This window comes from Pogoniulus pusillus, chromosome 1 (genome assembly GCF_015220805.1).
Source record: "Pogoniulus pusillus isolate bPogPus1 chromosome 1, bPogPus1.pri, whole genome shotgun sequence".
Classification (NCBI taxonomy): Eukaryota; Metazoa; Chordata; class Aves; order Piciformes; family Lybiidae; genus Pogoniulus; species Pogoniulus pusillus.
The window spans coordinates 49,258,423-49,272,675 of record NC_087264.1 but is presented as its reverse complement, the minus strand read 5'-3'; the positions used below and the strand labels follow the sequence as shown (position 1 = coordinate 49,272,675).

The 14,253-nt window shown below is 51.9% G+C and overlaps 1 protein-coding gene across 1 annotated transcript in view; it reads left to right on the top strand.

Annotated features, from left to right (window-relative positions):
* TTC17 (tetratricopeptide repeat domain 17) overlaps positions 1-14,253 on the top strand; it is a 52,835-nt gene that overhangs the window by 34,891 nt on the left and 3,691 nt on the right. The window contains exons 17-24 of the mRNA XM_064151999.1: positions 610-780; positions 2,133-2,386; positions 3,469-3,634; positions 5,846-5,966; positions 6,800-6,959; positions 8,504-8,587; positions 10,936-11,055; positions 13,833-13,976. Of these exons, the coding sequence (XP_064008069.1) occupies positions 610-780; positions 2,133-2,386; positions 3,469-3,634; positions 5,846-5,966; positions 6,800-6,959; positions 8,504-8,587; positions 10,936-11,055; positions 13,833-13,976 (1,220 nt within the window). The remainder of the gene's footprint in view (positions 1-609; positions 781-2,132; positions 2,387-3,468; positions 3,635-5,845; positions 5,967-6,799; positions 6,960-8,503; positions 8,588-10,935; positions 11,056-13,832; positions 13,977-14,253) is intronic.

Here is a 14,253-nt window from a genome sequence, read left to right as displayed (position 1 = left end):
CCTGGAAGGCCACAAGAAGGTCACCTGGGAGCCTCCTCTTCTCCAGCCTGCACAGCCCCAACTCTTTCAGTCTGTGGTCACAGCAGAGCTGCTGCAGCCTCTCAGCATCCTCGGAGCCCTGCTCTGGACACACTCCAGCATCTCCACATCCTTCTTGTCCCAGGGGCTCCAGAACTGGATGCAGTACTCCAGGTGGGGTCTCAGCAGAGTAGAGGGAATCACCTCCCTGGCCCTGCTGGCCGCAATTCTGCTGCTGCAGCCCAGGCTCTGCTTGGCTTTCTGTGCTGCACTGCTGCAGCTGTTGAGCTTCTCATCCAGCACCACCCCCAAGTCCCTCCTCAGGGCTGCTCTCCAGCCACTCACTGCCCAGCCTGTATTCAAAGTGAGGCTGGACAGGGCTGTAGGCACCCTGCTCTAATAGAGGATGTCCCTGCTGACTGCAGAGGAGTTGGACTGGATGACTTTGGAGGTTCCTTCCAACCCAAACCATCCTATGATTCTGTGGTGTGTAGGAAACCAGAAGAGTGAAGCTTCAGCAGTGCAGCTGCTGCACTTGTGTGCAGGAGGTGCAATCTTACCTAGTGTCTCAATGAACTTGTCTCTTTTCAGGCCACTGCCACGAGAAGAGCCCTGGTGGCAGTCATGACAAGGAGAAGTACTTTGCTGAGCACCACGTGTCAGATACAGCAGTGGCAGAGGGACCCTCAGAGGGAGGAGCAAAAGATCCAGAAGTCCTCGCTCAGAGTTCAGCAAGGGATCCCTCCTTCTTAAGACTGCAAAGTAAGTCAGCCTTAGAAAATCAGTGCTTGCAGAATGAATCAGACTTTAGATGTCTCCAAGAAGCTGTGTTTGGGCACCCTCAGCAAAGCACCAAACTGCTTTTGTTCTCTTTGCTCCTCTTCTCCAAGGCTTAACATCAAAATGTGTTGAATCAAAAGCTGAGATGAAGGCTCAGATACTTCCCAAGCTAAAGGATGTAGTTTCTTCAAGGCTCTCCAAACACACCTTGGCTGTACCTCAGCTGTGCCAGACAGAAGGGAAATAAAAAGAGTGTGAAGAAGATCCTTGTTCCCCAAGGACCAGTGCTGGGCCCAGTCCTGTTCAATATCTTTATTGATGATCTGGACAAGGGGATTGAGTCCAGCATCAGTAAGTTTGCAGATGACATCAAGCTAGGAGCAGGTGTGGAGCTGTTGGAGGGTAGGAGAGCCCTGCAGAGGGAGCTGGCCAGGCTGGATGGGTGGGCAGAGGCCAATAGGATGAGATTGAACAAGGCCAAGTGCAGGGTTCTGCACTTTGGCCCCAACAACCCCAAGCAGCACTACAGGCTGGGGCCTGAGTGGCTGAGAGCAGGCAGGCAGAGAGGGAGCTGGGGGTGCTGGTAGAGAGTAGCTGCAGAGGAGGCAGCAGTGTGCCCAGGTGGGCAGGAGAGCCAATGGCATCCTGGCCTGCATCAGGAGCAGTGTGGCCAGCAGGACAAGGGAGGTTATTCTGTCCCTGGACTCAGCACTGCTCAGGCCACACCTTGAGTGCTGTGTCCAGTTCGGGGCTAATCAATTCAAGAGAGATGTTGAGGTGCTGGAAGGTGTCCAGAGAAGGGCAACAAAGCTGGTGAGGGGCCTGGAACACAAACCCTATGAGGAGAGGCTGAGGGAGCTGGGGGTGTGCAGCCTGCAGCAGAGGAGGCTCAGGGCAGAGCTCATTGCTGCCTACAACTACCTGAAGGGAGGCTGTAGCCAGGTGGTGTTTGGCTCTGCTGCCAGGCAAGCAGCAACAGAACAAGGGGACACAGTCTCAAGTTGTGCTGGGGGAGGTCTGGGCTGGATGTTAGGAGGAAGTTGTTGTCAGAGAGAGTGATTGGCATTGGAATGGGCTGCCCAGGGAGGTGGTGGAGTCACCATCCCTGGAGGTGTTGAAGCAAAGCCTGGATGAGGCACTTAGTGCCATGGTCTGGTTGACTGGCTAGGGCTGGGTGCTAGGTTGGAGTGGATGAGTTTGGAAGTCTCTTCCAGCCTGCCTGATTCTGTGGTTCTGTGAGTGAAGAGACACCTGCTGTTTGACCCCTCCAACAGGCAACTTAGGAAAAGGGCTCTAGAGCTGCTGAAAGTTGTTTTTGTGGTGTTCCCTCTTAGATGCAGTAGCTGCAGAAAGCAACGGTTCAGAAGGCCTGGAGGACTTGGAAGATGATCAGATGTCTGAAGAGATGCTGGCTTTGGTGGATGAGTTTGAAAACTCTTGGCCTCAGGAAGCCTTTGAAGGGGCACTGGAGGTGAAGGGCCGCCGCATGGACCTGCAAGGCATCCGTGTCCTGAAGAAGGGAGCTCAGGATGGGCTGGCTAGCTCCTGTTTTGGAGACTGTGCTGCTGATGATGATGAAGCTGAATGGGTAAGTTTGGATGAGCTTACTTGAGTCTTCAACTAACTTACTGTTGTGGAAGAGGGACAGACCAGAAGAGGTCAGAGAGGGGTTAACGCTGAAACACATCCAGGAACTTCCCAAAAGGTGGTTCATGGCTTGTGGGAAGTGAAGAAGTTGTTTCAAATACATCTACTAAAGGAAAGGCCTTTACACATAGTCTGGAGGAAAGAAGGCTGAGGGGAGACCTTCTTGCTCTCTACAGCTCCCTGAAAGGAGGCTGGAGTCAGGTGAGTGGTGGTCCCTTCTCCTAAGGAACAAATGATAGGACAAGAGAAAATGGCCTCAAGTTGCACCAGGGGAGGTTTAGGTTGGACGTGAGGAACAATTTTTCATCCAGAAGAGTTGTCCAGGCCTGAAACAGACTGCCCAGGGCAGTGGTGGAGTCCTCATCCCTGGAGGGGTTGAAAAGCTGTGTAGATGTGATGCTGAGGGGCATGGTTTAGTGGTGACCTGGCAGTGCTGGGCTAAGGGTTGGACTTAAAGATCTGTTCCAACCTAAGCACTCCTGTAAGTCCTGGTTATGAGTGGCAAGAGCTCATGCTTTGAGCAATGCTGAGTGCCTTCAGACTTGCTGCTCACAGTTACAATGGAGCAAAGCTCTGGGCAGCATGAAAACAGTGAAATATCTGTTCTCATCATGGTCATCACCTAAGCACTCCTGTAAGTCTTGGTTATGAGCAGCAAGAGCTGATGCTCTGAGCAATGCTGAGTGCCTTCAGACCTGCTGCTCACATTTATAATGGAGCAAAGCTCTGGGCAGCATGAAAACAGTGAAATATCTGTTCTCATCATGGTCACCAAAGTGCCTTGCAGTGCTCCAGCAGCAAAACTGCTTTCCTCTTCTGTTGGAGACTGGAGCTATGTTCCCTGTTTGCATGGTGTGATGGAGTAAGAGTGAGCAGGCTTCAAGGATGGGTTGAGAGGGGGAGAAAGATCACACCTGTGACATCTTTGAAAGGGAGTCTGGGCTAGAACAAGTAGTGCAGTTGAGCTGAGGGTGCTCGTGGTGGTTCTTGATGTTGACTTTGCCAGTGCTGTTCTGTTGGTAGATCACTTTTCAGGTCAAGCGTGTAAAGAAACCAAAAGCTGAAAGCTTGGATCTCCAGGAGCCAGTTGGGAGAAATGGGGAAGTAAGGACTGATGGAGCAAGTGAAAACTTCTACCACACTGCCCTGGAGATCAGTGGACCAAAGATACCTTCTCCTGGACCAACAGGTAACCTGCTGCTGCTGGAGAAAGCAAAGTGCTTGTAGCTTTTGAACTGCTCTGGCTTTGTTTGGTCACCATAAATCCACATGACAAACCTCTGCCGTCTGCACCTTCCTGCTGAGGTGCAGCGTGGTTGCATCTGCTACCTGAAAACCTCCCAGGTAGGGTCCTGGACCTTCTGGGATCTAAGCATGGAGTATGAAAGAGATAGATACTGAGAGCAGAAGTAGTACAAAAGAGAAGATGTGGGTTTCAACAGCCTCACAGGGGACCTGGACAAGTTCACCAGCAGCCAGCAATTGTGGCTGAGAAGGTCAAAGGTCTCCTGGGGTGCACTGAGAAGAGTGTGGCCAGCAGACCGAAGAAGGTTCTCCTGCCTCTCTGATCTGCCTTGATGAGGCCACAGATGGAGGGCTGGGGCCAGTTCCAGGCTCTCCAGTAAAAGGGAGGTTGAGAACTACTGGAGGGAGTCCAGCAGGGGGTACAGAGGTGTTGAGGGACCTGCAGCAGCTCTGTGAGGAGAAACGACTGAGACCCTTGCAGCTGTTGAGCCTGGAGAAGAGCAGCCCCAGAGGGCATCTGAGCAATGCTCAGCAAGAGGTAAAGGGTGGAGGGCAAGAGGCTGGGGCCAGGCTCTTCTCAATGGTGCCCAGTGACAGGCCAAGGGCAGCAGGCACAAACTGGAACCCAGGAGGTTCCATCTGACCACAAGGAGAAACTTGTTTGGTGTGAGGGTGCTGGAGGCCTGGAGCAGGCTGCCCAGAGAGGTTGTGGAGTCTCCTTGTCTGGAGAGATTCCAACCCTGCCTGTCCCTTGTGATCCTGGGCAAGCTGCTGTGGGTGTCCCTGCTTTAGCAGGGGGTTGGACTGGATGATCTCCAGAGGTCTCTTCCAACCCCACCATGCTGGGTGTATTGGTTCTAGTTGAAGCTTCCCAGAGACTCAGAATACATAGCTAACAGAACCAATACAATAATAGGATGCCTTCCTCTCTACCCCCAACCCCCTCCTTTGTAAAGAAAGGAATTAGATGTAGAGAGGAAAAGGAATAAAACACCCCAAGAATAGTTTTGCTTCCATTTGGAAGCAATAAGTAAAAAGTATTTAAGGTAGGGGAGTTACAAAGAGGTATAGGAAAGGGAAACAAGACACAAAAATATACATGGAGCCAGGTTGATGACAGTGCTTGGAGGTAGATTCAGGAAGAGGTTGTCCACCATGTGGTAACATGGGCACATGGTAGAACTGGAGCAGCAGGAGCAAGGGTGGTGCTAGCAGGCAGGGAGGGCAAAAAGAGAGAAACAGGAGGTTCCTCTGTTTGTTGTAGGGGAGTAGACAGCAAGCAGGAGTGGCCTAACCACTACACCTGGGGGAAAGTTCAGACCACCCCCAGGGAGGAGTCAAGAGGACCTGGGGTCAGGTTCAGACCACTCCCAGGAGGGTTGACTCTTTACACTGGGATTCTTAGGAGCTGGTACAGTATCCACCAAAGGTAAGAGCAAGGTTGGAGTAGGCATTGGTTCAAATGCTAAGGGCAAGGTTGGAGTAGGCATTGGTTCAAATGCTAAGGGCAAGGTTGGAGCAGGCATTGGTTCAAATGCTAAGGGCAAGGTCGGAGTAGGCTTTGGTTCAAATGCTAAGGGCAAGGTTGGAGTAGGCATTGGTTCAAATGCTAAGGGCAAGGTTGGAGTAGGCTTTGGTTCAAATGCTAAGGGCAAGGTTGGAGCAGGCATTGGTTCAAATGCTTCCTGGTTTCAGAAGTGCTGCTCTCTGGAGTGCAGGGCTGCAGCAGAAGCCACTGTCTGCCTTGACCAATGTTCGCTGACAAGACCCAGCGGTGGCTCCTGCCTGGGCCTGCCAGAAAATGGAGCAGCCAGCTGTGATTGGCTTCTGTGCAGCTGTGGAACATAAATGATGCTCCCTTGGGAGCTGGCTTTAAGGAGATGCAAGTAGAGTGGGTGACCCACGCACAAGGGCAGGGCTGAGACCTCCACCTTCTAACCTGTCTTTACCTAGGACCTGGTTCTGTCTTTGGGTCTCTCAAGTTGCGTCGGGGTTCAGGAACGTTCCTAGAGAGCTCTGGCTGCAGGACTGTAGCTGTTACAGTGCATGGGATGCATCCACTGTCAGGAAGTACCTTGGCAGTGGTTGTGCTGCAGGAGATGTCTTCCTGCTTGCAGTCTCTTCTCTGGTTTGACTCCTGTTCCCCTCTCTCAAGGCAAGAGGCGTGACTACCGCAGCCTTGGCTGGCCAAGCCCTGACGAATGCCTGAAGCTCCGCAGGGTTGAGCTCACCACTGTAGCCAGCACCTGGCTTGCTGTGTCTGCTAAAAACATTGAGTAAGTATCTCCTAGCTGAACCTTAAAGAAGCTCCTCACACAAAGCAAGACAGTTAAGAGGCCTTCAGTGTGCCTCAACTGAAGACTTTATTTGTTGGCATTGTATTATCTTTATGGCAGAATTATGCTGAGGGTTGGAAGGGACCTCTGGGGATCATCCAGTCCAACCCCCTGCTGAAGCAGGCACCCACAGCAGCTTGCCCAGGATCACAGTGGCCAGGTGGGGTTGGAATCTCTCCAGACAAGGAGATTGCACAACCTCTCTGGGCAGCCTGCTCCAGGGCTCCAGCACCCTCACACCCAATGAGTTTATCCTCATATTCAGGTGGAACCTCCTGAGTTCCAGTCTGTGCCCATTGCCCCTTGTCACTGGGCAGCACTGCTGATAAGAGCCTGGCCCCAGCCTCTTGCCCCTCATCCTTTAGCTCTTGCTGAACATTGCTCAGATGCCCTCTGGAGGTGCTCTTCTCCAGCCCCAGGGCTCTCTGAGCCTTTCCTCCTCGCAGAGATGCTGCAGGACTCTGGTGCTCTGCAAGATATTTTTCCTCGTGATTGTGTGGAACCTCTTCTGTTCTGCTCTGTGCTTGTCTCCCTGTCTCTTAAATCCTTAAATGCTTTTTTTCAAGCAAGAAAAAAGCTGCCAGACTTTCAAAGACATTTGCAATCCTGTTGTATTTCATCACAGAGAGGTGCAGGCACAGAACAGAATCAACATTTCCTTGAACATCTCCAATGGGTTTCTACCAGATTCTGGGAACTTCATACTCACCAGAGAACTTGGAGTGAGTCTTTCTTCTCCTGACTGACCCAGCTCTTGTTTTATGACCTTGTAGCATTACAGAACACATCAATTTTGCCACCCAGCTGCAAGAACCAGCCATGGAGCCCCTTTGCAACCCGAATCTACCAGCCAGCATGCATACCTTGGATCACCTGCAGGGTGTCTCCAGTCGGGCTAGTTTGCATTACACTGGAGAAAGTCAACTGAAAGAGGTATGGCAGAGCTGGAGGCTGTCAAAATAGACCTTGGGAAGTTCAAAGTGCATTTAGCTCAGTGCCCTGCCTCTAGAAGTGGCCTTCAGTGAATGAATGCCTGGGTAGAACTGTAAGGACAAAGCAAGCTGAAAGCCATCTTCTCCAGAATGTCTTCTCAGCCTGGCCTGAGGGAAGTCCCAGAGCACTGCTGGTGTCCTTCTGTTCAACTTGGTGGATGAAAGTGAAAGGAAAGCCCAGCCTGGCATACCTGAACTTTGTACCACGTTCAGTATCAGTGCAGTGGAACTCTGACACTGTGTGAGGATGCAGATAGAATCATGAAGGTTGGCGAGGACTTCTAAGATCATCCAGTCTAACCCTTAACCCAGCACAGCCATGGTCCTCAACACTTGGCAGGGATAGTGGAAGTGTTCCCTGGGCAGCCTGTCCTAGGGCTTAACAACTCTTTCAGAGCAGTTGTTCCTCCTTGTCCAACCTAAACATCCTCTGGTGCAGCCTGAGGCCATTTCCTCTCATCCTGTCACTTGTTCCAAGGCAGAAGAGACCAACACCCACCTGGCTCCAGCCTCCTCTCAGGGAGTTGTGGAGAGCCAGAAGGTCTTCTCAGTCCCCTTTTCCCCTGGGCTGAGCAACCTTAGTTCACCAGCTCTGTTTTCCAGACTTCATTGCCCTTCTCTGGAGCTGCTCCATCGCCTCAATGTGAGTGGTCTAGACCTGAAGCCAGTATCCAAGGTGTGGCCTCCTTAGTGCTGAGTACAGGGCTGTGATCTTCCCTGGTCCTGCTGGTCACAACAACTGCTAAGCCAGGCCAAGATGCTGGTGACCACCTTGGCCAGCTGGGCACACACTGTAGTGGATTTCAGCTGGCTGCTGACCAGCAGCCCCAGGTACTTTCCTGCTGGGCAGTTTCCAGCCACTCTGCCTGCCCTGCACCTGGGACATTCATGGGGTTGTTGTGACTCAAGCGCAGGACCCTGGACCGGTTCTTGTTGACCCTCAGACCATGGATCCAACCTGTCCAGACCCCTCTGCAGAACCTTCCCACCCTCCAGCAGATCAGCATAGCCACCCAGCTTGGTGTCTTCAGAATTCCTGAGGGTGTCTCAGTCCCCTCCTCCAGATCATGGTGCAGACATGGAAGCACTGAGCCCTGTGGAGCACCACTGTGACCTGGCACCAGCTAAATGTCACTCCATTCCCACCACTCTGGGCTCAGCCAGCCAGTTTGTGACCCAGTGTTAGTGTCCACCCACCCAAGCCATGAGCGGCCAGTTTCTCCAGGAGAATGCTGTGGGAGGCAGTGGCAAAGGCTTTACCTAAGTCCAGATGGACACATCCACAGCCTTTCCCTCATCCTTTAAGCAGGTAACCTTCTCAGAGTTGGGGTTAGTCAGGCAGGACAGTCTGAAGGTGGTAATGTTCAAGGTTGGAACAGGTTGTAGTGCTTGTAAAAGGCCGGGGGGGGGCAAAGCAACAACAGGTGAGGGACATCTCTTAGCAGGTTCCAGCATCTCTAAGCATTTGTTCTTCCTCTTCCACAGGTGCTACAGAACCTTGGCAAAGAGCAGTACTCACCACAGTCCTTAGAACAGGTTGGGACTCGAATAGCCAAAGCTTTGGAGAAGGTATGTGTGAAGGAGCAGCAGGAGAAGCCTGGACTCACTGCTCAGGACTGCTGCAGTGGTCAGTCCAGCCTTGAACTACTGGTCTGAAACACCAGTCAAGGAACTGGAGCTAGGGGCTTGTGTCTCTTTAGCATCTGTAATGCCCTCACAGGTACCTCGTGTGGCTGTATCCTGTGCTAACCCTCTTGCATAGCTCTCTACACAAACTTGTCAAGTTTCCTGCTGGTTCCAGCTCTCTGCTGGTTTAATACTCAACTACTGCAGCAGGTGTTGTCACTTGAAGCTTAGGGAAAGTGGAGTTAAAGCCATGGCTCAACTCTCCAGTCACATTTCTGGTATGCAGTGGTCAGGCAGAGAATCAGAATTAACAGGGCTGGAAGGGACCTCAAGGATCATTCAGCTCCAATCCCCCCTGCCATGGCCAGGGACATCTCACACTAGAGCAGGTTGCCCAGAGCCACATCCAGCCTGGCCTTAAAGACCTTCCACCACCTCTCTGGGCAGCCTGTTCCAGTCTCTCACCACCCTCATGCTGAAGAACTTCTTCCTAACATCCAGGCTGAATCTACCAACTTCTAGTTTTGCTCCATTCCCCCTAGTGCTACATGACAGCCAAAGTGGTTCCTCACCAGATTTCCCATGGGCTCCCTTCTCCTCTCCAGACTGAACAGCCCCAACTCTCTCACTCTATCTCCATAGCAGAGGAGCTCCAGCTCCAGAGGGGCTTCCTCCCTTCTCTGCCCCCTCCCTTCTGCCTCACACAGCATTGGTCTGAGGTGCCAGATGCATTCAGGAAGAGGTTTGGCACCATGTGCAAGGCTGCACACCTCCTTCTCCCCAGAGAAAGCCAAATTAAGGCTGCTACAGACCTCAGCTGAGGGCCTGAAGGTGAGGTGATGAGCATTCTTGTATGAGCTACGAGGTAGATCAGGACTCTGGGATTGTTGTTCCAAGCTTACAGCCAGTGGGGAGACTGTCCTAAACCACTTCAGAGCAGAGCTCAGCCAAGACAGACAAGCATAAAGGTTAGAAGAGACCTTTAAGGTCATGAACTCCTTCAAGATCAAGTCCAGCTATCAACCCAGCATGACCATGCCCATCAAAACATGAACCAAGTGCCATGTCTGCATGGTTGTCTAACACTTTGGTGCTCCAAGACTGTTCCACCAAAAGCCATCTGAGGAACTTAGAATTGTATCCTTGAATGGTTTGGAAGGGGCCTTGAAGATCATCTAGTTCTAACCTCCTGGCCTTGGAAAGTCACACCTTCCACTGGAGCAGGTTACTGAAGGCCTCATCCAACCTGGCCTTGATCCCTGGAGTGGATGTGGCACTTGAGGCTGTGGCCTAGTGATGAAGGCTGCTGGGATGAAGGTTGGACTGGCTGCTGCTGGTGGTCCTTTCCAGCCATAGTGATGAGATGTTGTGCTGAGGGATTTGGTTTAGTCAAGGACTTGTCAGTGTGAGATTAAGATTGGACTCAATGAGCTTGGAGGCCTTTGCCAATCTAAGGAATTCTGTGAGTCTGTGATCAATGCTTTCCAGAGACCAAAGCTCCTTTATTTGCCAGAGGTGTGGATGTGGCACTGTGGGGTATGGTTTCATGGCCAGGGTGGTGGCAGGTTGCTGGTTGGACACAATGATAATCCATTCTAAGATAATCCATGATTTTTCTGTGTCATTCCTGAAGAACCTGGATTAAACCAGCCTTGGCTTTTTAAAACCAAGGCTTGACAACTCACCCTGATCCTGACAGTGCTTAGGATGTGGCTACAAATTGACACTGTCTGTACAGGACAAATGAAGCTGCTGAGAGAAGGAACTTAGGAGAACAAAAGCAGTGCTGACAGTGATGAAAACCCCCAAATGCTTTGGGTCTTCTGCCCCCTCTTGTTTCTTCTCATCCCCTGCTGGATGGTGACCTGCTGTGAATTACAGAATCATCAACGAAGCTGAGAAGGCTCTCTGAGATCATCCAGTCCAACCTTCCACCCAGCACCACCATGGCCACTAAACCCTGTCCCACACTGCCACGGCCACAGGTTTCCTGACCACCTCCCTGAGCAACCTGTTCCAATGCCTTGAAGCAAAGAAATTGTTCCCAATCTCCAACCTAACCCTCCCCTGGCACAATTTCAGGCCATTTCCTCTTGTTCTATCACCTGATACTAGGGAGAAGAGAGCAACCCCACTCGTCTCCAACCTCTCAGGCAGCTGTAGAGAGCAATGAGGTCTCCCCTTGGCCTCAGTCCATTTCCTCTTGCTTTAAGTTTTAACTCAATACCTTGGAAGAGTGAAAGACAGGAAGGCTGTTGACATGACTGGGTTTTGTGTTCTTCTTTTGCCAGAACCAGACCTCCTGGGTCCTCTCGAGCATGGCAGCTCTCTACTGGCGAGTGAAGGGCCAAGGGAAGAAGGCAATTGACTGCTTGCGGCAGGCCCTGCACTCTGCACCCCATCACATGAAGGTTTGTGCCCCTGGCCATGCTGCTCAGCTCACAGCCTGCTTCCCTTCTCACAGCAGAGCTTGCACAGCCCAGCACTCTGACAAGGGACCATAGCTACTTGTGGTGGAACTCTGATCTCGGTGCTTTTCAGTATCTAAAGGGCAAGAAGTTGGGGCCAGACTCTTTGTTTCAGTGGTGCCCAGCCACAGGACAAGGGGCAATGGGCACAAACTGGAACCCAGGAGGTTCTAGCTCAGCAAGAGGAGAAACTTCTCTGGTGTGAGGGTGCTGGAGGCCTGGAGCAGGCTGCCCAGAGAGGTTGAGGAGTCTTGTTTGGAGAGGTTCCTAACCCATCTGGCCCTTGTGATCCTGGGGAAGTGGATGATCCCCAGAGGTCCCTTCCAGCCCTCACCATTCTGGGATTTTGGAATCTCTGAACCTGCCTTGAAAGTAAGGGCACAATGTCTCAGTGTTAATGCATACTATGATCCCTTTCAGCCTCTGTGAGGGACTCTTTAATGGCTTTCAGTAAGTCATTTTCCTGATCTTTCTGAAATTCACTCTGTTGAAACTGACCCCTGCCTGGAGGTATCCAAGGCTAGGCTGGATGAGGCTTTGAGTAACTTGGGCTAGTGGCAGGTATCCCTAGGATTGGAACTAGGTGATCTTTAAGGTCCCTTCCAAGCAAAACATCATTTTCTGGTTAGTGTTCCAGCTGCCTGAAGTGCTTTGCACCCTTCACCTTCCATGACTGCTGAGCAGTTGGCCATATACACCCAGGGCCTGCTTGCAGACTGATAAATTATGGAGTGAGGCTGGAGGTGGGGAGAGTCAGAGTGGCTGTGAGGAGGAAGCTCTTCAGCATGAGAGTGGTGAGAGGCTGGAATGGGTTGCCCAGGGAGGTGGTTGAGGCCCCATGGCTGGAGGTGTTTGAGGCCAGGCTGGCTGAGGCTGTGGGCAGCCTGCTCTAGGGTAGGGTGTCCCTGTCCATGGCAGGGGGGTTGGAACTGACTGATCCTTGTGGTCCCTTCCAACCCTGACTGATTCTATGATTCTCAATTCAATTCATGCAGTCATTAAGCTTGGACAAGATCTTTAAAGATCATCAAATCCAACCATTATGCTGGAGCAGAGGAGGTTCCACACTGTGAGGGTGCCAGAAGCCTGGAGCCAGCTGCCCAGAGAGGTTGTGGAGTCTCCTTGTTTGGAAAGATTCCAAACCTGTCTGGATATGTTCCTGTGTGACCTACTCTAGGTGATCCTGTTCTGGCAAATGGTGCCCTTAACCTGGGACTTCAGAGGTCAGAGCAGGGATTGGTTACTGCCATTTGGTAAGGTTATGGTGCAGTGTCCTAGAGGTAGGATGTGATGTTGCTGGGGACTGGTTGACTCTCCAAGTTTGTACCTTGTTTTTATCCTCCACCCTGAAGCTGCCTCCAGTGAAACTGGGAGCCTTGCAGAGCTAGGTGAGAGTCAGCACTGTTTAGGTGTATCCTCCCTCTTTGGCTTCGTGTCCTCCCTCCTCTTTCTCTTGCCTTTTCTCATGTCAGTTAACTTTGCTCTGGGCATCTTTTGTGATTGTGACTTCCACAGCTTCTGCTTTGCAAATCGTGGCCCACCAGAGTTACTCCTTGCCTTGCAGAGGTCAAGGAGGCAGGAATCAAAGCCATCTGGAGTGTTTAAGTCTCCTGCTGAGGGCATTTAAGGCTTGATACTAAGCAGCAGTAGGAAGGTAGGAGGCCCAGCTCCCAGAGAGCCTTGTTACAGCTGTCAAGGCTCAACAGCTTTGCCAGCTGGACAAGGTCAGGGTCTGGATATCCAGGAAATAAAAAACAGCCCATAGAATCATCATGGAATCAGCCAGGTTGGAAGAGACCTCCAGGATCATCCAGCCCAACCTAGCACCCAGCTCTAGCCAATCAACCAGACCACTAAGTGCCCCATCCAGGCTTTGCTTGAACACCTCCAGGGACAGTGCCTCCAGCACCTCCCTGGGCAGCCCATTCCAATGGCAGTGACTAGCTGAGAACATTGCAGCTATTTGCCAGCACTAGGCAGGAATTCTGGGATAAAAAGCAGTTGTACTACTGGTTAGACCTCTTGGTCACTTGCCTGCTGTCCCTTCTCTTCATGTCCCTTCCCCAATTTTGCAAGAGCTGAAGGAGGTTGGTCAAACAAACAGCAAGAGTAGGCAGTGACAGAGTGAGGCTGGCCTGGTGAAGCAGCTTACTTAGGGTCATAGAATGGTTTGGGTTGGAAGGGGCCTCCAAAGCTCATCCACTTCAACCCCCCTGCACTCAGGAGGGACACCCTCCACTAGAGCAGGTTGCCCACAGCCCTGTCCAGCCTCAATTTGAGTATCTCCAGGGATGGGGCCTCAACCACGTCCCTGGGTAACCTGTGGAAGTGTCCCAGCAGCCTCATGGTGCAGAACTTGTTCCTCACATCCAGTCTCAATCTGCTCTGCTCTAGTTTGAAGCCACTGCCCTTGGGCTGTCCCTGCAGCCTTTGCAAACAGTCTCTCTGCAGCCTTCTTGTAGCCCCCTTCAGGTCTTGGCAGGCTGCTCTTAGGTTTGCCTGGAGCCTTCTCTTCTCCAGTCTGAACCCCCCCAGCTCCCTCAGCCTGTCCCCATAGCAGAGCTGCTCCAACTCCCTGATCATTTTCATGCTCACCCTCTGGACCTGCTCCATCAGGTCCATGTCCTTCCTGTGTGCTCCAGAGCTGGATGCAGTTCCAATGTATCTTGTGGTTTGTATGGAAATAGCCTCCCTGCTGATGGTTTGCTCTTCTGTTCCAGGATGTGCCACTAATAAGCCTTGCAAACATCTTCCACAATGCCAAACTCTGGAACGATGCCATCATTGTGGCCACCATGGCAGTGGAGATAGCTCCTCACTTTGTGGTCAACCATTTCACCTTGGCCAATGTCTACGTAGCAATGGTGAGTGCTGCTGTCACTCAGCTGTGTCTTGGCTGTGGGTCAGTCTGTTTGATGTGCCTGTGGATAAAAGCCTTCTTCTCACAAAGTGGTGCAGAAGCACAGAAACACTCAGGCTGCAAAAGCCTCTCAGGATCACCAAGTCCAGCGCAGAACTGTACTCTGCAAGGCTCACCCTAAACCATAGCCCAAAGCACCACATCCAAACCACTTTTAAACACATCCAGGGTTGGTGACTCCACCACCTCCCTGGGCAGCACATTCCAATCCCTGACCAATC